The sequence below is a fragment of the Schistocerca cancellata genome, chromosome 9, assembly GCF_023864275.1.
Source record: "Schistocerca cancellata isolate TAMUIC-IGC-003103 chromosome 9, iqSchCanc2.1, whole genome shotgun sequence".
Taxonomy (NCBI): Eukaryota; Metazoa; Arthropoda; class Insecta; order Orthoptera; family Acrididae; genus Schistocerca; species Schistocerca cancellata.
In genome coordinates, this window is record NC_064634.1 from 486852368 (window position 1) to 486872736 (window position 20369).

General features: G+C 43.5%; 1 protein-coding gene across 1 annotated transcript in view; it reads left to right on the forward strand.

The window, feature by feature from the left end:
• LOC126100117 (eukaryotic translation initiation factor 4E-like) overlaps positions 1 to 18165 on the forward strand; it is a 36281-nt gene extending 18116 nt beyond the window's left edge. The window contains exon 5 of the mRNA XM_049910648.1: positions 17443 to 18165. Coding sequence (XP_049766605.1) covers positions 17443 to 17557 — 115 coding nt within the window. The 3' untranslated portion in view covers positions 17558 to 18165. The remainder of the gene's footprint in view (positions 1 to 17442) is intronic.
• The last annotated feature ends 2204 nt before the right edge of the window (positions 18166 to 20369 follow it).

Sequence of the window (20369 nt, forward strand, 5' to 3'; positions counted from 1 at the left end):
TGTCCACTCCTTCCACAGTATCCTCCCCCCTATCCTGTCCCCCCTCCACCTCCTCACCCCATCCGGGGTCTATGCTTCCGCCTCCCAAATCCCTCCCTTCCAAATCCTCCTCCCTCGCGGCCCCTGCCCCCTCTGCCCCAGGGGCCACCCTTCCTCCTCCTCCCCCTCCGCCGCCTGAGACGCGATCCTCTTCTCAGGCGTCCACCGGGAAAACGTTCCGGACCCCGGCTTCCAAGGTCCGGCGTTCCAAAACGGACCCCGCGTGAGGACCTTCTTCGGGTCCAGCCCACCATCCCCGTGCCTCATCGGACTTCCAAGAAGGCCTCCAAGAAGAAGTCTTTATCCCCCTCCCCACCCCAGCGTGTTTCGCCTGACGCTCCATCTGTGTGACGCTGCTCCCGGCCGTCCTCAGTTTCGCCGGGATGCTCTGCTGCCGGGCGCTCAGCTGGCCTCTCGTCGGCGAATGATGCTGCCCCTCCTAAGCAACCCGGGAAAGCGACCACCGCTGGCGACGACTCGATGGAACAGGATCAGCCTCCCGCCGGTTGTAGGGTTGTTCCCTTGAAACCTGGCCCTCCGTGGCCGTCGAGGTGACCAGCTCTTCACCCGTTTCGTTCCCCCTCTTTTCTGACTAGCGATGGCTTTGTTACATTGGAACATAAGAGGTATTCGATCTAATCGGGAGGAATTACAACTGCTCCTCCGCCTGCTCTGTCCGCTCGTCCTTGGTCTCCAGGAAACCAAGTTGCGCCCAACTGACCGTATTCCTTTTACCCACTATACCTCGGAGTGGTCTGACCTCATCCCTGTGGACGGTATTCCAGCTCATGGTGGGGTCTTGTTGCTCGTTCGGGACGATGTCTATTACCATCCCATCCCATTGACTACCCCACTCCAAGCAATAGCTGTCCGTATTACTCTTTCTGCCTTTACTTTTTCTGTTTGTACCGTCTACACTCCATCGTCATCCGCAGTTAGTCGGGCTGACATGATGCACCTGATTGTTCAGCTTCCTCCGCCGTTTTTATTGTTTGATGACTTCAATGCCCATCATCCCCTTTGGGGCTCTCCTGCATCCTGTCAGAGAGGCCCCCTCTTGGCGGATGTCTTCAACCATCTCAATCTTGTCTGCCTCAATACTGGCACCCCGACTTTCCTCTCGGACTCTACTCATACCTACTCCCACTTGGACCTCTCGATCTGTTCTACCACTCTTGCCCGTCGGTTCGAGTGGTATGTCCTTTCTGACACCTATTCGAGCGACCACTTCCCCTGTGTCGTTCGTCTCCTGCACCACACCCCATCCCCACGTCCTTCGAGCTGGAACATACCGAAAGCTGACTGGGGACTTTACTCCTCCCTGGCGACCTTTCCGGACCACGATTTTCTCAGTTGTGACAGTCAGGTCGAATACCTCACGGCTGTTATCAATGTTGCCGAACGTTCCATTCCTCATACTGCCTCTTCTTCATGTCGCGTTTCCGTCCCCTGGTGGAATGAGGCTTTTAGAGACGCTATCCGTGCTCGACGACGTGCTTTACGCACCTTTCGCCGCCATCCTACGTTGGCGAATTGTATTGGATGCAAACGACTCCGAGCGCAATGCCGGAGAGTCATCAAAGACAGCAAAAAAACTTGTTGGGCCTCTTTCACCAACTCCTTTAACAGTTTTACTACCTCTTTTGTTATCTGGGGTGGCCTGTGCCGGCTGTCGGGCATTAAGGCCCACTCCTCGGTACCTGGCCTGACCTCAGGTAATGAGGTCCTTGTTGATCCTGTGGATGTCTCCAACGCCTTCGGCCGCTTTTTCGCGGAGGTTTCAAGCTCCGCCCATTACCACCCTGCCTTCCTTCCCAGGAAAGAGGCAGAAGAGGCTCGGCGACCTTCCTTCCACTCGCTGAATCTGGAAAATTGTAATGCCCCCTTTACTATGCAGGAACTCGAACGTGCACTTGCACTGTCCCGGTCCTCTGCTCCGGGGCCAGATGCCATTCACGTTCAGATGCTGGCACACCTTTCTCCGGCAGGCAAAAGCTTCCTTCTTCGTACCTACAATCGCGTCTGGACCGAAGGTCAAGTCCCCATGCGTTGGCGTGACGCCGTCGTTGTTCCTATACCCAAACCCGGGAAGGATAGACACCTTCCTTCTAGTTACCGCCCCATTTCTCTTACAAGCTGTGTTTGTAAGGTGATGGAGCGCATGGTTAATGCTCGGTTAGTTTGGATTCTTGAATCTCGACGGCTACTTACCAATGTTCAATGCGGCTTTCATCGCCGCCGCTCCGCTGTTGACCACCTTGTGACCATGTCGACATTCATAATGAACGACTTTTTGTGAAAGCGCCAAACGGTAGCCGTGTTCTTCGATTTGGATTTATTATGATACCTGTTGGAGAGGAGGTATCCTCCGCACTATGCACAGGTGGGGTCTACGCGGTCGCCTGCCCCTTTTTATTGATTCCTTTTTAACAGATCGAAAGTTTAGGGTACGTGTGGGTTCCGTATTGTCCGACGTCTTCCTCCAGGAGAACGGAGTGCCTCAGGGCTCCGTCTTGAGCGTAGCCCTTTTTGCCATAGTGATCAATCCAGTTATGGATTGCATTCCACCTAATGTCTCAGGCTCTCTTTTTGTCGATGACTTCGCGATCTACTGCAGTGCCCAGAGAACATGCCTCCTGGAGTGCTGCCTTCAGCATTGTCTAGACAGCCTATACTCATGGAGTGTGGCAAATGGCTTTCGGTTCTTTGAAGAGAAGACGGTTTGCATCAACTTTTGGCGATATAAAGTGTTCCTTCCGCCATCCTTACATCTCGGTCCCGTTGTTCCTCCATTCGTGGAAACAGCTAAGTTTCTAGGGCTCACACTGGACAGGAAACTTTGTTGGTCTCCGCACGTCTCTTATTTAGCTTCCCGTTGTACACGTTCCCTTAATGTCCTCAGAGTTCTTAGTGGTTCATCTTGGGGAGCGGACCGCACTGTCCTGCTTCGTTTGTATCGGTCCATAGTCCGATCAAAGCTGAATTATGGGAGCCTCGTCTACTCGTCTGCTCGGCCATCCCTCTTACGCCGTCTCAACTCCATCCACCATAGGGGGTTACGTCTTGCGACCGGAGCATTCTACACTAGTCCCGTCGAGAGTCTTTATGCTGAAGCTGCCGAATTACCATTGACCTACCAGCGCGACGTACTGCTTTGTCGGTATGCCTGCCGGCTGTTGTCAATGCCCGATCACCTCTCTTATCAGTTCTTCTTCGCCGATTCTCTCGACTGTCAGTATGGGTTGTATGTGTCTGCCTGCTGCCCCCTGGAGTCCGCTTTCGTCGCCTGCTTCGACAATTGGATTTTGCCCTCCCTACCACCTTCAGAGAGGGTGAGAGCCCGACACCACCTTGGCTCCAGGCTCCAGTTCATATTTATCTCGACCTCAGCTCGCTCCCGAAGGAGGGTACTCCGGCTGCAGTGTATTGCTCACGGTTTGTCGAACTTCGTGCGCGACTTGCCAGTCACACCTTTATTTAGACTGATGGCTCCAAAACTGACGATGGTGTCGGCTGTGCCTTTGTAGTCGGGGCCGTCACCTTTAAATACCAGCTCCTCGACCAGTGTTCCAGCTTTACGGCCGAGCTTTTTGCTCTCCATCAGGCCGTTCAGTATGCCCGCCGCCACAGTCATTCATCGTATGTACTCTGCTCTGATTCACTCAGTGCTCTTCAGAGCCTTGGAGCTCCGTATCCGGTCCATCCCGTGGTGCAACGGATCCAGCAGTCCCTCCATTCGGGTGCTGACGATGGCTCTCCTGTCAGCTTTCTGTGGGTTCCCGGCCATGTAGGAGTGCCTGGGAATGAGGCTGCTGATGCTGCAGCCAAGGCTGCAGTCCTCCTGCCTCGGCCAGCCTCCCATTGTGTCCCGTCAACTGACGTTAGTGGGGTTGTTTGTAAGAGGCTTGTGTCCTTATGGTGGGATGCTTGGTCATCACTTCAAGGAAACAAGCTCCGGGCAGTAAAATCGTTCCCAACAGTTTGGACAACCTCCTCCCGACCATCTCGGCGCGAAGAGGTCCTTCTGACCAGGTTGCGGATTGGGCATTGCCGGCTTAGCCACCGCTACCTGCTCTCCGGTGATCCAGCCCCGCAGTGCCCTTGTGGTCATGCATTAACAGTGCGCCATGTTTTATTGTCGTGTCCCCGTTTTAGTCAATCTCGTGTTGTCCTGTCTCTGCCATCTACTTTACTGGATATTTTAGCTGATGACGCTCGAGCAGCTGCTCAGAGATATCATGTTGCGTGAAGACGATATTGACTGAAATACTTTCTTTCGAATTCTAAAGGTGGCAGGGGTAAAATACAGGGAGCAAAAGGCAAAGGCAACTTACAATTTGTACATAAACCAGAGGGCAGTTACAAGAGTCAAGGGGCACGAAAGAGAAGCAGTGGTTGAGAAGGGAGTGAGACAGGGTTGTAGGCTATTCTCGATGTTATTCAATCTGTATATTGAGCAAGCAGTAAAGGAAACAAAAGAAAAATTTGGAGTAGGAGTTCACGTCCAGGGAGAAGAAATAAAAACTTTGAGATTTGCTGATGACATTGCAATTTTGGCACACAGAGCAAAGGACTTGGAAGAGCAGTTGAACCGAATGGACAGTATCCTGAAAGGAGGACATAAGATGAAAATCAACAAAATCAAAATGAGGATAATGGAATGTAGTCAAATTAAATCAGGTGATGCTGAGGGAATTAGATTAGAAAATGAGACACTTACAGTAGTAGAGATGCTATTTTCTATTGTTATTTGGTCAGCAAAATAACTGATGAAGGTCAAAGTAGAGAGAATATAAAATGCAGACTGGCAATGGCAAGAAAATCATTTATGAAGAAGAGAAATTTGTTAATGTCAGGTATAGATTTAAGTGTCAGGAAGTTCATTCTGAAAGTATTTATATGGAGTGTAGCCATGTATGGAAGTGAAACATGGACAATAAATAGTTTAGACAAGAAGAGACTAGAAGCTCTTGAAAGGAAGGAGGATAAATTGAATGGCAATTGGATTCAATGCTGAAGAAAGTGTGTACTAGTCTTCCCTCACGGGTTGATAGCAACAATGGATGATGGGAGCCAATTACAGCTAGTTGTGCTCGAGTATTCAAAGCATATAACATCACATCACTGTCCAAAGGTATGCACAAATGGAATTTTGTTGCAATCAGTAATGAGCAAGGATGTGAATTTATAATGTGAAATCCATCCAACTGCAGCATAATGGCCTGGAATGTTTTATTAATTGTGATATCTCTGGTTGTGAAAGATCATGTTTTACAGTTGGTATATTGCCTTCTAGCATGGTTGTTAGAGAGCAAGAAACCCAATAGCTGCTTTCTATTTGAGTTTAAGAAGTATTGTTTTGACCTGGACAACCTGACAGTTCTAGGGGCAGTTCTACGGGAAGTTTCCCTTTATACACAACAGCCTGTAGGGGTGTTCTTTGATATTGGAAAGTCATATGATACGATGTGGAAGTACAACATTCAGCCAGCTTCATATCTCTGGCGTTTTTGTAAAAGGTTGCCAATGTTGTTGAAATCTTGTCTTGCTGAGGAATCATTTCATTACCATATAGAAGTCATGCTCTCAATCGTTGTTACGCAGTAGATCGTTGTTGCTCAAAGGACATTTGCAAGTGGAACAGGAAAAGTCTTGACTAGTAGCGATACAAGGTACCCTCTGCCATGCCCGTTTGATGGCTTATGGAGTTTGTATGTAGATGAAAATGAAGGGAGCCTTTTAAATGTTACTTCCTTTCCAATCTTGTAAACAACAAACTGACACATTTAATAGACTTCTTTCTTTCTTTACTGCTTCTCCTCTTGTCTTGCATGGACAGCTTGTCAATTAACAGTTGATGCTTCCAGAGTATAGGAGGTTGGGCACAAAAGATGGTTTCAAGTTTTCAACAAATAAAAAGGTATGTGTTCATTTGAATCATATGAGTCACATTTTTAATGAGCCAAAACAGTGTTGTAATTGCACTGATTTAACCTAAAACAGTTTTATATAGCACTTGTCTGGTCCTACTTATGCTGTGGGTGTACCATTTATTATTCAGAAAGACTGTCATACCAAAGGGTGTTGGCTGTAGTACACCATGCAGACATCAGACTGGCAACAGCAGCTTACAAAACGAGCCCTACCCCTAACCTCCATGTCAAAGCTAGTGACCCACCACTTTCTATCCGACAATGGGCCCTGGTTATGCAACATGCCTTCAAATGGAAGTCAGCCAAATAATCAGTCATATGAAAACAGTAGATTCAGTTGCTTGTAGCTTTATAAATCAGTTGAACTATTCATTTATTCTTTTGAGTGAAACCAGTCCATTGGACCAACCAAATGCAAATAGTCGATACAGCCTGGAACATTTTAACTCTGATCAGAAACATTCAATCGTTTTTCATTGTTAAATCATGATTGTTGACTGCACTCTGTTATCGCCTGTGTCACTGTTATTTTCATTCCAATATTTGCTTTTTATATAACCAGGTAAAAAGTGATCCTTAAGGGTAAAATCAATGTAATAGACAGTATCTGCAAAGATTAGTCATATTATGGAACAATAGTTAATCAGAGATTTCCAAAGAAAATTAATGAATTACAAGAAATATTTCTGGTAACAAAGTACTTCTGACAAGCGACAATAGATGCTTAAAACAAAATTATTAAGACATCAATTATTAACATTTTAAACCCAACCAAAAATCCATATTTAATGCCACAAGTAAGAAAAGTTCACATTTAAGTAGATAAATTATGAAAATACTTCATTTTTAGAAATATTCTTTTATTCATCCCTCCTTCAAATAACATAAGCTGTTTGTCCCTAAAAAAAAGTTGGCAACCCTACTCATGGTTCATGTATAACAGAAAATAATTATGTAGTAAACAGAGTTGTGGTCGCCTGTAAGTTATTAATTTTTATTTGTTGGTGACTGGTTTCGGTCTACTACATTTCTTGGTGGTGGTAAGAATCCCTGACGTGGAGCAGGCCCTGCAGTGGTCTCAGTACCGGTGTGGCTGGATCTGCTCCTTGTCAGGGATTCCCACTACCACCAAGAAATGTAGGTCTGATGATGATCTCTGTAGTAGGCTGAAACCAGTCACCAACAAATAAAAAGTAACAACTTACAGGCGACCACAACTCTGTTTACTACATAATTATAACACTAATTAGGTTGCTGTTTCCTAGAACATTGTTCCAGAGCATTATAACTGGAAAGATTAAAAAAAGGTATATAAGGGGCCCATCCATTAATTACGTGAGCTGGGAATGGGAGGGAGGGGGTGGTCTGGCAAAATCTCACAAAATCTCAATAAAGTCCGATGAAGTCCGAGGGAGGGAGGAACAAAGAAAATCTCACATCAGTTTTTTAGTTCTGTTTTATAGAATTAAGCCCGAGCATAGGCAATAGTGCCCATGAATCTTTGTCCTCTCTGAACTGAACTGATCTGAATGCTTTACATGTGTGCATGCTTGGGATTTCTGAATTTGAAACAAGTGCTGCAAGTGCGTACAAGTGTCAGCTTTCATCCAGGGAGTTCTCTGCCCTTCAGGAAGAAGTCACTGTGTACCAGTCAGTCATCCTACAATGCATATAAAGCCAATGTTATGGTTTTCGGCATGATATTGTATCAGTGCATATGTTGAGCAGCACATTGACAAGTCTAAAACACATGTGCGAGCAAGAAGTTAAATAGTTTTTGGAAAGAAGATAAGCTGAAGTTAACAGACAAGAATTCTGTTAGTGATCGTATAAATGATGAAATTGAAAAACTACAGAATCATAAGGCTCAACGGAAGGTACCAACTATGTTTTCTTTCAGCTGCTAAATAAGTATAGCTTCAGTGACATTTCATGTGTACTGCATACCAACAGAAGGTAAATTTTTTTGAGCCCTGTCAAAATGACAGCCTGTACCAATGCTTCTCACAAGGGAACCTCCCCATCGCACCCCCCTCAGATTTAGTTATAAGTTGGCACAGTGGATAGGCCTTGAAAAACTGAACACAGATCGATCGAGAAAACAGGAAGAAGTTGTGTGGAACTATGAAATAATAAGCAAAATATACAAACTGAGTAGTCCATGCGCAAGATATGCAACATCAAGGATAGTGTGAGCTCAAGAGCGCTGTGGTCCTGTGGTTAGCGTGAGCAGCTGCAGAACGAGACGTCATTGATTCAGGTCTTTCTTCGAGTGAATATTTTACTTTCTTTATTTTCGCAAAGTTATGATCTGTCCGTTCGTTCATTGACGCCTCTGTTGATTGTAATAAGTTCAGTGTCTGTGTTTTGCGACCGCACCGCAAAACCGTGCGATTAGTAGACGAAAGGACGTGCCTCTCCAATGGGAACCGAAACCATTTGATCGCAAGGTCATAGGTCAACAGATTCCTCCACAGGAAAACACGTCTGATATATTCTATGCGACACTGGTGACGGCATGTGTGTCACATGACAGGAATATGTTGTCGACCCACCTAACTTGTACCCTTGGCGAATCGGTAAAAAGATTCTTCTACCTTGCCTGATTTAGGTTTTCTTGCGGATGTGATAATCACTCCCAAAAAAGTGATGAAAACATAAGAGTTTATCACATAAACTGAAAATAAAAAATTAAACTTTTCACTCAAGGGAAGATTTGAACCAGGGACCTCTTGTTCCGCAGTTGCTCACGCTAACCACGGGACCACGGCGCTCCTGAGCTGACAGTGTCCTTGATGTTAATTATCTTGTGCATCAACTACTCAGTTTGTATATTTTGCTTATTTTTTCATAGTTCCACACGACTTCTTCCTGTTTTCTCGATCGATCTGTGTTCCGTTTTTCAAGGCCTATCCACTGTGCCAACTTATAACTAAATCTGAGGGGGTTGCGATGGGGAGGTTCCCTTGTCACAGTTGGCATGTTTAAAGTAGTGTTTTTTAATCACACACTAAAAATCTGTTTCCCACATTTTATGTATGAAATGTGGTTTTATTGAAGTGTTTGAGTAATGTTTAAATCAATTAAAAATCATTTTTTCATATTTGTGTCCACCTATGGGGTAAACCTCACATGAGGGGGAGGGGGCCCCCACCACACCTCACCAAGGGGGAGGATGGGAGCCCAAATTTTAAAGAAGACATGTCTTTTAATTAATGGGCATCCGCTAAAGCAAGCACTTAATTCCCAGAGATAAGAGAAAATGTTCACGTAATTGCCGCAACTACAGACTTGTCAGTTGGTTGTTTCATATAAAGTGAAAACACTCAGAACCAGAGGTAGAGTGAAAACATTCTTATAGCTGACATGGCCGCAGAGACTAGTTTCATTTCACTTGAAAAACCATCTGAACAAAAAAACAATTGATTGGCCAATTGATTGTTAAAACAAGTTTCACTGTAGTGCGTGTAAAACAAGTTGCGGCTTTTGACACTTCAGTATGCAGCGAGTGGAGGGAAGCATAGTTGCCAGCGCGTGCTGGGCGTGTCAGCAGGTGACCACAATATAATGCCAGGCCTACTCAGCGTGGCACTTGACTGTGTGAAGAGCAAAGCGGCCAGTCGGCAATCTTCCTCAAATGATTTTAAAGAAACTATTGGGTAATAAAGTCTCATTCTTGCACATCTTATAGTTTAATTTGTCAGCTTCATGCTGAACTGCCTATAATTTTGTTAATGGTCGTACGTATTGTGATAGTTTGATAGTAGATAAACTACCACAAGAAATTTGTAGTTTGCAGTGAAAAAAAGGTATTGTTATGAATTTGTGTTTGATGCGTGTTAGGTAATGTGTTGCTGCATATTAAATGTAGATAATATATCCTTTTAACTTGGAAGGATATCATTGTTTCCAATCTCGAGAAAATGGAATGCATGTAAAGTGCTCCATCATGAACTTGTGAGTCAGTGAAAACTAGAATGAAATATTTGTAATTACTTGTATCTCATGAGTGGTTTGAGATATCAAAACATGATTTTGGGAAATGACAGTGTGCAAAGGCAATAGTGTTTTGCCATATAATTAATATGCAAAACTTCCATATCTACCACGATATTCAAGTGACTACAGATTTCGTCAGTGAAATAATGTCATCATCGTGGGCCATCGAAAGCTGGTGAAACGAGAACTGCTGTGGGTTTTGTAACAATGTAAGTCAAGAAGTTACAAGTTTATTTTTATACTGGCAATGGACTGTTTAATAAAATATTGACCTGACTTGCACTCAGTTTAATATTACACTATTTCAGGATTCTGTCACAATTTCAATTGATTTAGAATGTTAATGAGATGAATATTTCTAAACTCTGCTGTGTTCCAACAAGAGAAGTTATGTATTCCTCAAAACTTGTCCCAGTCCTTCATGAATCAATGTTTCCTTTACCTTCTTGGTATGGCTGACAACTCAAGATCAGTCCTGTACTGTAACATTTGCAGGGGCGTCCGTTGTTGGAGGAAGCCTGATTAAACTATTTCATTTACCGTTAGCCAGTTTGTTGACCTGGTAACATGAAGTTTTGGCTTGTGCAGCACTAAAACTTTGTCATGGAAAATTTTCTTAGTTCTCGAGCAAAATACTCAATTTACTCCACTGCATTGCTGGAGCTTTATGCATCACAACAGAGTGCTATGGTGTTTTGTCCTTTACTATTATCGAATTCCGAGGAATGTTTTGCAGCAGAACTTTATCATCCCGGCTGCTGAATGTGTTCTTGGATGACACTTTTCTTTGAAATCTTGTATTCAGATGTACTGCACTGTTGTTATTAATGTGACATCAACACAAAACTGTTGCTCACAATACCTGATGACTACAGAACACTTCAATGCCAGGAAATATTACTTTACGAGAGCTGACGAACATTGATGTAGCAACAGGGGCACTTTACCAGCCGAACCGCTGGCAGTGCGGTAGCAAAAGCCAGCTCGCTATTGGTGTTACCTGGGCACTGGTGTCATGTTCCCCTCCGGTCAGCCAAATGTGAAAAGTTGCAACTAATTTTAAAAGTACTATAGAATCTTCAGTGGGCACCATCATTTCTCACCCTACAGCAGAGTGATTGTTCCTGAAATGCTCTGGAGCCAAAAGCCATTAAACATTTGGACAAAACAGCTTTTATTAAAGAATAACGTAGGAAATATTGAGGTTCTCCACAATTTGAGTAATAGAGTCACCCAGAACAAATTTTAAATTACTTATGTACAACTAATCGGGAAATGAACAAATTGTGTCTTATACACTCCTGGAAATGGAAAAAAGAACACATTGACACCGGTGTGTCAGACCCACCATACTTGCTCCGGACACTGCGAGAGGGCTGTACAAGCAATGATCACACGCACGGCACAGCGGACACACCAGGAACCGCGGTGTTGGCCGTCGAATGGCGCTAGCTGCGCAGCATTTGTGCACCGCCGCCGTCAGTGTCAGCCAGTTTGCCGTGGCATACGGAGCTCCATCGCAGTCTTTAACACTGGTAGCATGCCGCGACAGCGTGGACGTGAACCGTATGTGCAGTTGACGGACTTTGAGCGAGGGTGTATAGTGGGCATGCGGGAGGCCGGGTGGACGTACCGCCGAATTGCTCAACACGTGGGGCGTGAGGTCTTCACAGTACATCGATGTTGTCGCCAGTGGTCGGCGGAAGGTGCACGTGCCCGTCGACCTGGGACCGGACCACAGCGACGCACGGATGCACGCCAAGACCGTAGGATCCTACGCAGTGCCATAGGAGACCGCACCGCCCTTTCCCAGCAAATTAGGGACACTGTTGCTCCTGGGGTATCGGCGAGGACCATTCGCAACCGTCTCCATGAAGCTGGGCTACGGTCCCGCACACCGTTAGGCCGTCTTCTGCTCACGCCCCAACATCGTGCAGCCCGCCTCCAGTGGTGTCGCGACAGGCGTGAATGGAGGGACGAATGGAGACGTGTCGTCTTCAGCGATGAGAGTCGCTTCTGCCTTGGTGCCAATGATGGTCGTATGCGTGTTTGGCGCCGTGCAGGTGAGCGCCACAATCAGGACTGCATACGACCGAGGCACACAGGGCCAACACCCGGCATCATGGTGTGGGGAGCGATCTCCTACACTGGCCGTACACCACTGGTGATCGTCGAGGGGACACTGAATAGTGCACGGTACATCCAAACCGTCATCGAACCCATCGTTCTACCATTCCTAGACCGGCAAGGGAACTTGCTGTTCCAACAGGACAATGCACGTCCGCATGTATCCCGTGCCACCCAACGTGCTCTAGAAGGTGTAAGTCAACTACCCTGGCCAGCAAGATCTCCGGATCTGTCCCCCATTGAGCATGTTTGGGACTGGATGAAGCGTCATCTCACGCGGTCTGCACGTCCAGCACGAACGCTGGTCCAACTGAGGCGCCAGGTGGAAATGACATGGCAAGCCGTTCCACAGGACTACATCCAGCATCTCTACGATCGTCTCCATGGGAGAATAGCAGCCTGCATTGCTGCGAAAGGTGGATATACACTGTACTAGTGCCGACATTGTGCATGCTCTGTTGCCTGTGTCTATGTGCCTGTGGTTCTGTCAGTGTGATCATGTGATGTATCTGACCCCAGGAATGTGTCAATAAAGTTTCCCCTTCCTGGGACAATGAATTCACGGTGTTCTTATTTCAATTTCCAGGAGTGTATTTTAAATGTTTCTGTAATGACAAAAGTGGTTTAGAGAGATGGCTCAACTGAGGAAACTGTATTGAATGTTTCGTAGGTTCCCAGATGACATGCTAAGGACTTGCATGCCAGCAGAATTTAGTGCCCTCAATGCGGAGTTGTTTCTTATTTTGATGGCCCTTAAGCTGATGAGATGTGTCCATATGTGAAGATTCTTCTTCACCTACTCTGACTCCCAGAGCACTCCTAGAAAACATTGAGAGGAAGTACCCAGCAGAGAACCTTGGCTGGAACATATGTTGTACCCCGTTTTATCTACAAAAACGGGGTAGAGTGAGTCATTCTGTTTGGTACGAGGACACAACAGATTTTGTGGTAATGAAATAAGACGCAGGAGCCAAGCAAACTCGGTATGAAAATTTAGTGGCTATATGTAAGGGCCCACCAAGGTTAGTAACATCACTGATTAGAAGTCATGGGTATGTGAGAAAGAGAGTAGCTGGAAACAAGTGAAAACTTTGGACAGTTAAACCAATACTGAGGTGTGCCTCCATTCAGTCACTCAGATGAAACACAATCGACTTAGTGCTGCTCAAACAAGGTGTTTCGCCATGGATCTATGACCTTCCTCTTGCATCTCGAAGAGCCTCCAGAATTTGGCGTCACTATGGTAGCGCATAGTATATTAACTGTATGTTGTTTGTAAGCTGATGTGAGAGTGTTAAATGGTTGGAGATATTTCCTGAATTTTTAGTGTCATTTGGACAAGTGTACCACAGGTTCTAAAATTTGTAACCAATTGGGACTTGGCCCAAGTTGTTGGGAAACAGATTTTTAACAACTGAGTGACAGGCTCCCTCCTGTTTTTACATTATTAGTCAATCAGCCAGTTATACCTGGGGAAAATTTCAGCTCTTCTATCCAAATGATATTCATTTCACACATTAATATTGTATGTTAAGACTATGATAATTTTATTACAGTGTGATGTCATGTACTTGAATGTGTGAGATATCATGCGCACAAACATTCATATTTTCTTTGTCTTAATATATATACCATAATTATTTTTAAAAAAATATTATTTAAAATGATCTTTCATGTGTTTTAGGCTCACTAATCAAATATATTTTTTAATCTGAGACATTATAGATCAGGTCAGTGCTGGAAGTGGTGAGTGTCTGCTCTTCTTGAACACCTTGCCTGAAGGGATGGTCCTTCGTGCCCTTCAGAAAATTTACATTATCAAACATTGCCAAAAAGCTAGTAACTTATTTTATTTCCATTGTAACCGTCCATAATAACTTTATTTGTAAGGGTTGACCTTTTTGGGCACTACATAACACACACACATTCATATTTAGCAGTGGGGTTGATAATTCATACTCTACCATAAATTTTCTTTAGTACCATAAATTTACTTCTACATCTATACTTGCAAACCACCTGAAGTGATGGCAGAGGATACGTCCCATTGTATCAGTTATTAGTGTTTCTTCCCATTCCATTTATGTATGAAGTGTGGAAAGAATGATTGTTTGAATGCCTCTTTGTGCTGTAGTTATTCTGATTTTGTCCTTGCAATCCATATGTGAGAAATTCATAGGAGATTGTAATATAGTCCTAGGGTCATCCGTTAAACCTGGTTCTTGAAACTTAATTATAGACTGTCTCGAGATAGACTTAAACTATTTTTAACTGTCTTCCAGTTCAGTTTCTTCAGTATCTCTGTGACACTTTTCCATCAATTAAACAAACCTGTGGCCATTCATGCTGACTTCTGTTAGTCCTATTTAGTACGGGTCCCGCACTCTGTAGCATATTCCAGAACCAGTTGCGGGAGTGATTTGTAAGCAGTATCCTTTGTAGACTGATTGCACTTCTCCATTATTTTACCAGTAAATCGAAGTCTACCGCCTGCTTTACCCACAACTGAGCCAATGCGATCATTCCATTTTGTATCCATATGAAGTGTTACACCCAGGTATTTGTATGAGTTGGCCAATTCCAACAGTGACTCATTGATATTGTACGGTACCACGTTTTCTCGTTTTGTGAAGTACTCAATTTTATATTTTTGAATATTTAAAGCAAGTTGCCAATCTTTGCACCACTTCGAAATCTTATCAAGATATGACTGCATATTTATGCAGCTTCTTCAGACAGTAATTCATTATAAATAACTGCATTATCTGCAAAAAGTGTGAGGTTACTATTAATATTGTCTGCAAGGTCATTAATATATAGGATGAACAGCAAGGGTCACAAACAGTCCCTACCCATATGAAGTTACTTCTACATCTGACAGTGACTCTCTATCCAAGATAACATGCTGCATCCTCCATATCAAAACATCATCAATCCAGTCACAAATTTCACTTGACACCTCACATGATTGTACTTTTGACAAAAGTGTAGGTGTGGTACTGAGTTAAATGTTTTTCGGAAATCAAGATGTATTGCATCTCTGCACTGCCTTGATCGAAAGCTTTCAGTACGTCATGTGAGAAAAGTGAGAGTTAGGTTTCACATGATAGATGACTTCAAAATCCATGCTGGTTAACATGGAAGAGGTCTTTCTGTTCCAGATACCTCATTATGTTTGAGCTCAGTGTATGTTCTACGATTGTACAGCAAATTGATGTCGAGGATGTTGAGCAGTAGTTTTGTGCATCGCTCGTACAAACCTTGTAGACACGTGTGACCTGTGCTTTTTTCCAAAAACTGGGCACAGTGTTTTTGTTCAAGGGACCATGATATCTTATAGTTGGAACAGGGGTAACTTGGCCACAAATTCAGTATAGGATCTGGTGAGGATTCTGTCTGGCCCTGGAGCTTCGTCCAATTTTAATGATTTCAGCTGTTTCTCTACACCACAGACACTAATACTTACTCTGCTTATCTTTTCAGTGGTCCAGGGATAACATTGGAACAATTGTTCTGTGCTTTCTTTCGTAAAGGAAAATTTGAATTCATAGTTAAGCGTTTCAGCTTTTACTTTGCTATCCTCAGTTTCAGTTCCTGTCTCATTTGTTAGGGACTGCACACTAACTTTGGTGCCATGAACAGCTTTTACATATGACCAGAATTTCTTTGGGTTTTATGAAAGAGCATTTGACAGTATTCTTCTACGGTAGGCATTGCAGTCTGTGTACATTGCTCTCTTAGCAACCAAATGGTTTCATTGAGCATCTGTATATCTATAGCCCTATACTTTGTTTTACATCTATTACGCAGGGATCTCTGTCTCTTTAGAAGTTTCTTTACAGTGACTGTAGACCATGGAGGGTCCCTCCCATTATGAGCTGTTGTACTAGGTACATATGTATCCAGTGCATAGTCACTTATTCTTTTAAACTTGAGCCATAATTCCTCAAGATGCTGCTACCTTGCAATGAAAGTTTCAAGTTCCCATTGAGATATGACACTGATTTTTTATCTGGTTTCATTTTTGGTAATCATTGTTGCCATACACACATCACGGTCACTGATACCAGTTTCAACATCCTCAAAGAGGTCAGATCTGTTTGTTGCCATTAGCCCAATATAATTCCATTATGAATGGAATTCCGAACTATCCAATCTAGGTGCTTTTCAGAGAAGACATTCAGTAATGCTTCACAGGATGTTTTATCATGTCCACCACTAATGGAACTATGATTTTCCCAATTGATTGTTGGATGATTACAGTCTCCACCAATGATTACAGTGTGACTAGGGAACTGACATAAAATGAACTGAAGTTTTCTCTGAAGTTTTCAATTACATCAGGAGATGAATCGTGTGGACGTTAGAAGGCACCAGTTATCATTTTATATCCATTCTTGATACTGAGTCTGGCTCAATCAATCTCTCATGAAGCTTCGATTTCTATCTCAGTGGATCTGATTTTCTTATCTACTGTGACAAATATGCAACTACCATTTCCCATTTGCCCATCGTTTTGAAATATACTTAAATTTTCCTCAGAAATCTCACTGATATCAATTTCAGGTTTCAAGCAGCTTTCTGTACCTAATATTATGCGAGCTTCACCACTTTTCAGGAGCGCTTCACACTCTTGTCACTTCATTGCAAATGCTTCGGAAATTCATCATAAGGATTTTGATATTGTGGGATGCATTTCTTTCTGTCTTACACTTATACTTCTGGGTTTTCTATAGCTGTCATCTGGATTGGATGGATAGTTGCGTAATTAAAAAAAAAACCTAGTGTGCCCCACGCGCGCGCGCGCCCACACACGCACACACGCACACACACACACACACACACACTCTCCCTCCCTCCCTCCTTGCTCTCTCTCTCTCGCTCTCTCTCTCTCTCTCTCTCTCTCTCTCTCTCTCTCTCTCTCTCTCTCTCACTGCCCATCTGTCTCAGTCACACTCTCAGCTACCTGACTAGCAGCTGCTGATGTGTACTGCACACTTGACCCATTTAGGGGACCTCGTACAGTTCTTAACCCTGTGACACAAGTCCAGGAGGTCGCAGCCTAGGTATTTCTAATTGTGCCACATAGAGTGTCTTCGAGGGAATATCGATTGAATGAGGTGTCCAGTGCTTAAATGTGTACAGTTGTATCTAATATACTGTTGTGAAACATGCTAAACATAGATTCATGCTTGGAAAACTGTTATTTGTTCCATACTATTAACATTTCCAGTTCTTGGATGTCTGCCTTACGCACAAAAACCAAATTTGAAGACTTTGAATACATTTGGTGACAGCTACAATGCGTGTGCAGACAACTTAAAAAAAAACTTTTTATTTGCAGGCATAAACTTAAAGAGAGGCTGAAGATTGGTCGAAATATTACAATAAGCTACCAGAGTCACAAAGATACAATGGCAAAATCTGGATCAGCAACAAAGATCACATACTCTGTATAACATCTTCTCATGTTTAGTTTTTTCAAAAATGTGAGAATACACAAGACTGTGACAGCTGAAAATAGAACATGTGCAGCCTGAGTTTTTTTGTTTATTCTATCTAATATTTGATTTTGTGGTGAGTTTATAAGAGAACATTGTTTAATTTTATTTATTTAAAATAACAAAATTTGTGTTGTTCTGGTGGCTCACAAAGATTTGAACAATGCTGAAGAAACTGTTTTGGAATTTTGTCATTTCCTAAATTTCGAATTAGAATTGAGATACATTTGATTTTTCAACCCAGTTGTAAAGGATTTTTCATTTTTCTATGGAAAAATTGTACATAGTTACAAAGCTGAAATTTATACATGAAATTTGTAATTATCAACAAAACAAGATATGTGAAATGTGAAAGTGATTTTAATACATATATTTCTAATCGTGCCACGTAGAGTGTCATGTGTTAATTAAAATAAACTTTGTTTCTTTGAAGTTTAAATGAAATATAAAGGTTTGTGGACGAGATTATTTGTAGTTAAGAAATATCTTTTGTTATAAAGAAATCTCTGTGAACAGTGTGCTTGATTTTAACATGTTTATAAATATAATAAATTCACTTTACATTTTTCATGAAGTTTTGCTCTCTAATTGCCTTTTCCTGAAATACTCTGCTTCTTGCGCTCCCACTGTATGAAATGGTGCAGTGATTGACACACTAGACTCATTTGGGAAGACCAGGGGTCAAATCGATGTTCAGCCATCCAAAATTGGGTTTGATGTGGTTTCACTAATTTCCATAAGGGAAAAGCTGGAATGGTTCATTTGAAATGGGCATACAAATTTCCGTCCCTAGTTAAAGTTTGCACTCTGTCAATACTTGTGGATTGTCAACACTGATGAAACCATTTGTATGAATTTCTGGCGACGCCATCAGTTCCTTCCGCTGTCTTGGGCCTGTTGCTCTTCTATTCACTGAAGCTACGAAATTTCTGGGGCTCATGCTTGATAGAAAACTTTCTTGGTCCTCCCACATGTCTTAAGTGACTGCATGCTTTCCCCAGTATCTCGGTGTCCTACGCATTCTAAACGGTACTTCCTGGGGAGCGGGTCAGACCATCTGCCTCCATTTGTTCCAAACTTTTGTCTGTTTAAAAGTAGACTATGGGTGTTTTGTTTATTTTTCTGCACGTCTGCCCACTTTACGCCATATTAATACAATCCACTATTGTGGAATCTGTTTGGCCACTGCCGCCTTTTACAATAGCCCGGTTGAGAATCTCTGTGCGAATTTGCCAAACTACCGGTCATACCAGTGTGATGTTCTCCTCAGCAGATACAGGTGCTGTTTGTCTGTCATGCCTAGTCGCACATGCTAAGTCTCCTATTTCAATGACTCCCTTGACTGCCAGTATGAGACACGTCCCTCTTCTCTGTTACATCGTGGAGTTTGCTTTCAGCTCCTGCTTCAGCAGCTTGACGTCATGCTACCTGCCATGGTCCTGATAGGTGTGAACCCTTCACCACCTTGGCTTTGTCCGGCACCCTGTGTTCTTCTTGTACTTCATTTGCTTCCAAAGGAAACTATTTAGATTCAATCTGCGCAGTAAGTTTCTCAACCTTCGCACACAACTGAGTGACAGCACCTTCTTGTACACTGATGGCCCTAAGACCAACCATTTTTGGTGTCTGGTTCCAGAAGACTGCTCAGTATTTACAGTAGATCTCTCGCACTCTTATCAGGCCACTCAGTACATCCGGCAGCACAGGCTTTTTGATTGTGTCATATGCTTTGATTCTCTCTGTGACCTTCAGAGCGTCTTGTATGTTGTACACAATCCATCTCTCAGTGCAGTGGGTCCATTCGCTTCTATTTGCTTGCTGTTGAGGGAGCCAGTGTGGTGTTCATGTGGGTTCCTGGTCTCTTTGTTCTGATGTTAAGTGAAGCTGCTGACGCAGCTACCAAGTCTGCAGCCCTCCTACCTCAGTTCACTTGCTCTTCCATCCCTTCGGATGATCTCCTTGTTGTTGTCTGTCAGCAAGTGGCGTCAGTTTGGCATCACCACCGGTTTTTACTTTACAGGAACAAGCTCTGGGGAACTGAACTTCTCTCAGCAGCTCAGCCACCCTCATTTTGGCCCTCTTGTCATGAGGACATCATTTTAGCTAGGTTGCATATTGGTCATTGTTGTTTTAGCTATTGGCATTTGTTAAGTGGTGACCCCAGCCACTTTGTTGTCATTGTTGTCGACCTCTGACGGGTCACACAATTTCCTGACCGAATGCTCCTGTAACAGATTGCTCCTTATCAGCATAATCAGTCACTGTCACGTGACGGCAGTCCCAGGAAACACTCTGCATTTCCCACTTACTACTGAAGAAGTCGTCTATAGTGGCTCCACACAGCTGCAAAATTTCTGCGCATTCAGAATGCCGTGCTAGATGCTGAAAACTGATTTTCACTCTTTCCACTATCATCTCAATTGCTATATACTGATCTTTGAATACTGGTGCCTCCACTTTTCTTGTGATTCCCGTTTCATCATGGGGAGGTTGGCTAATGCTTCATTTTTCTCCATACAGACTTGTTTGACCACACTGGAAGTGTCTGTGCCATCTAAATACTCTGTCATATGGTGGTACATTGTTGCTGTGCAATTCCACCAACTCAACATAGATTACACTGGTCCACAGTTGTCACTATATAGTTTTTACAGAAACAAAAGTAGCTGTACTTGATTGATTTAGATACACTCAACACGAATATTGAGATTAACATTGTGTTCTGCAGGGTTGCCACAGATTCTGGTAATCAGGGAATTTCAAACACATC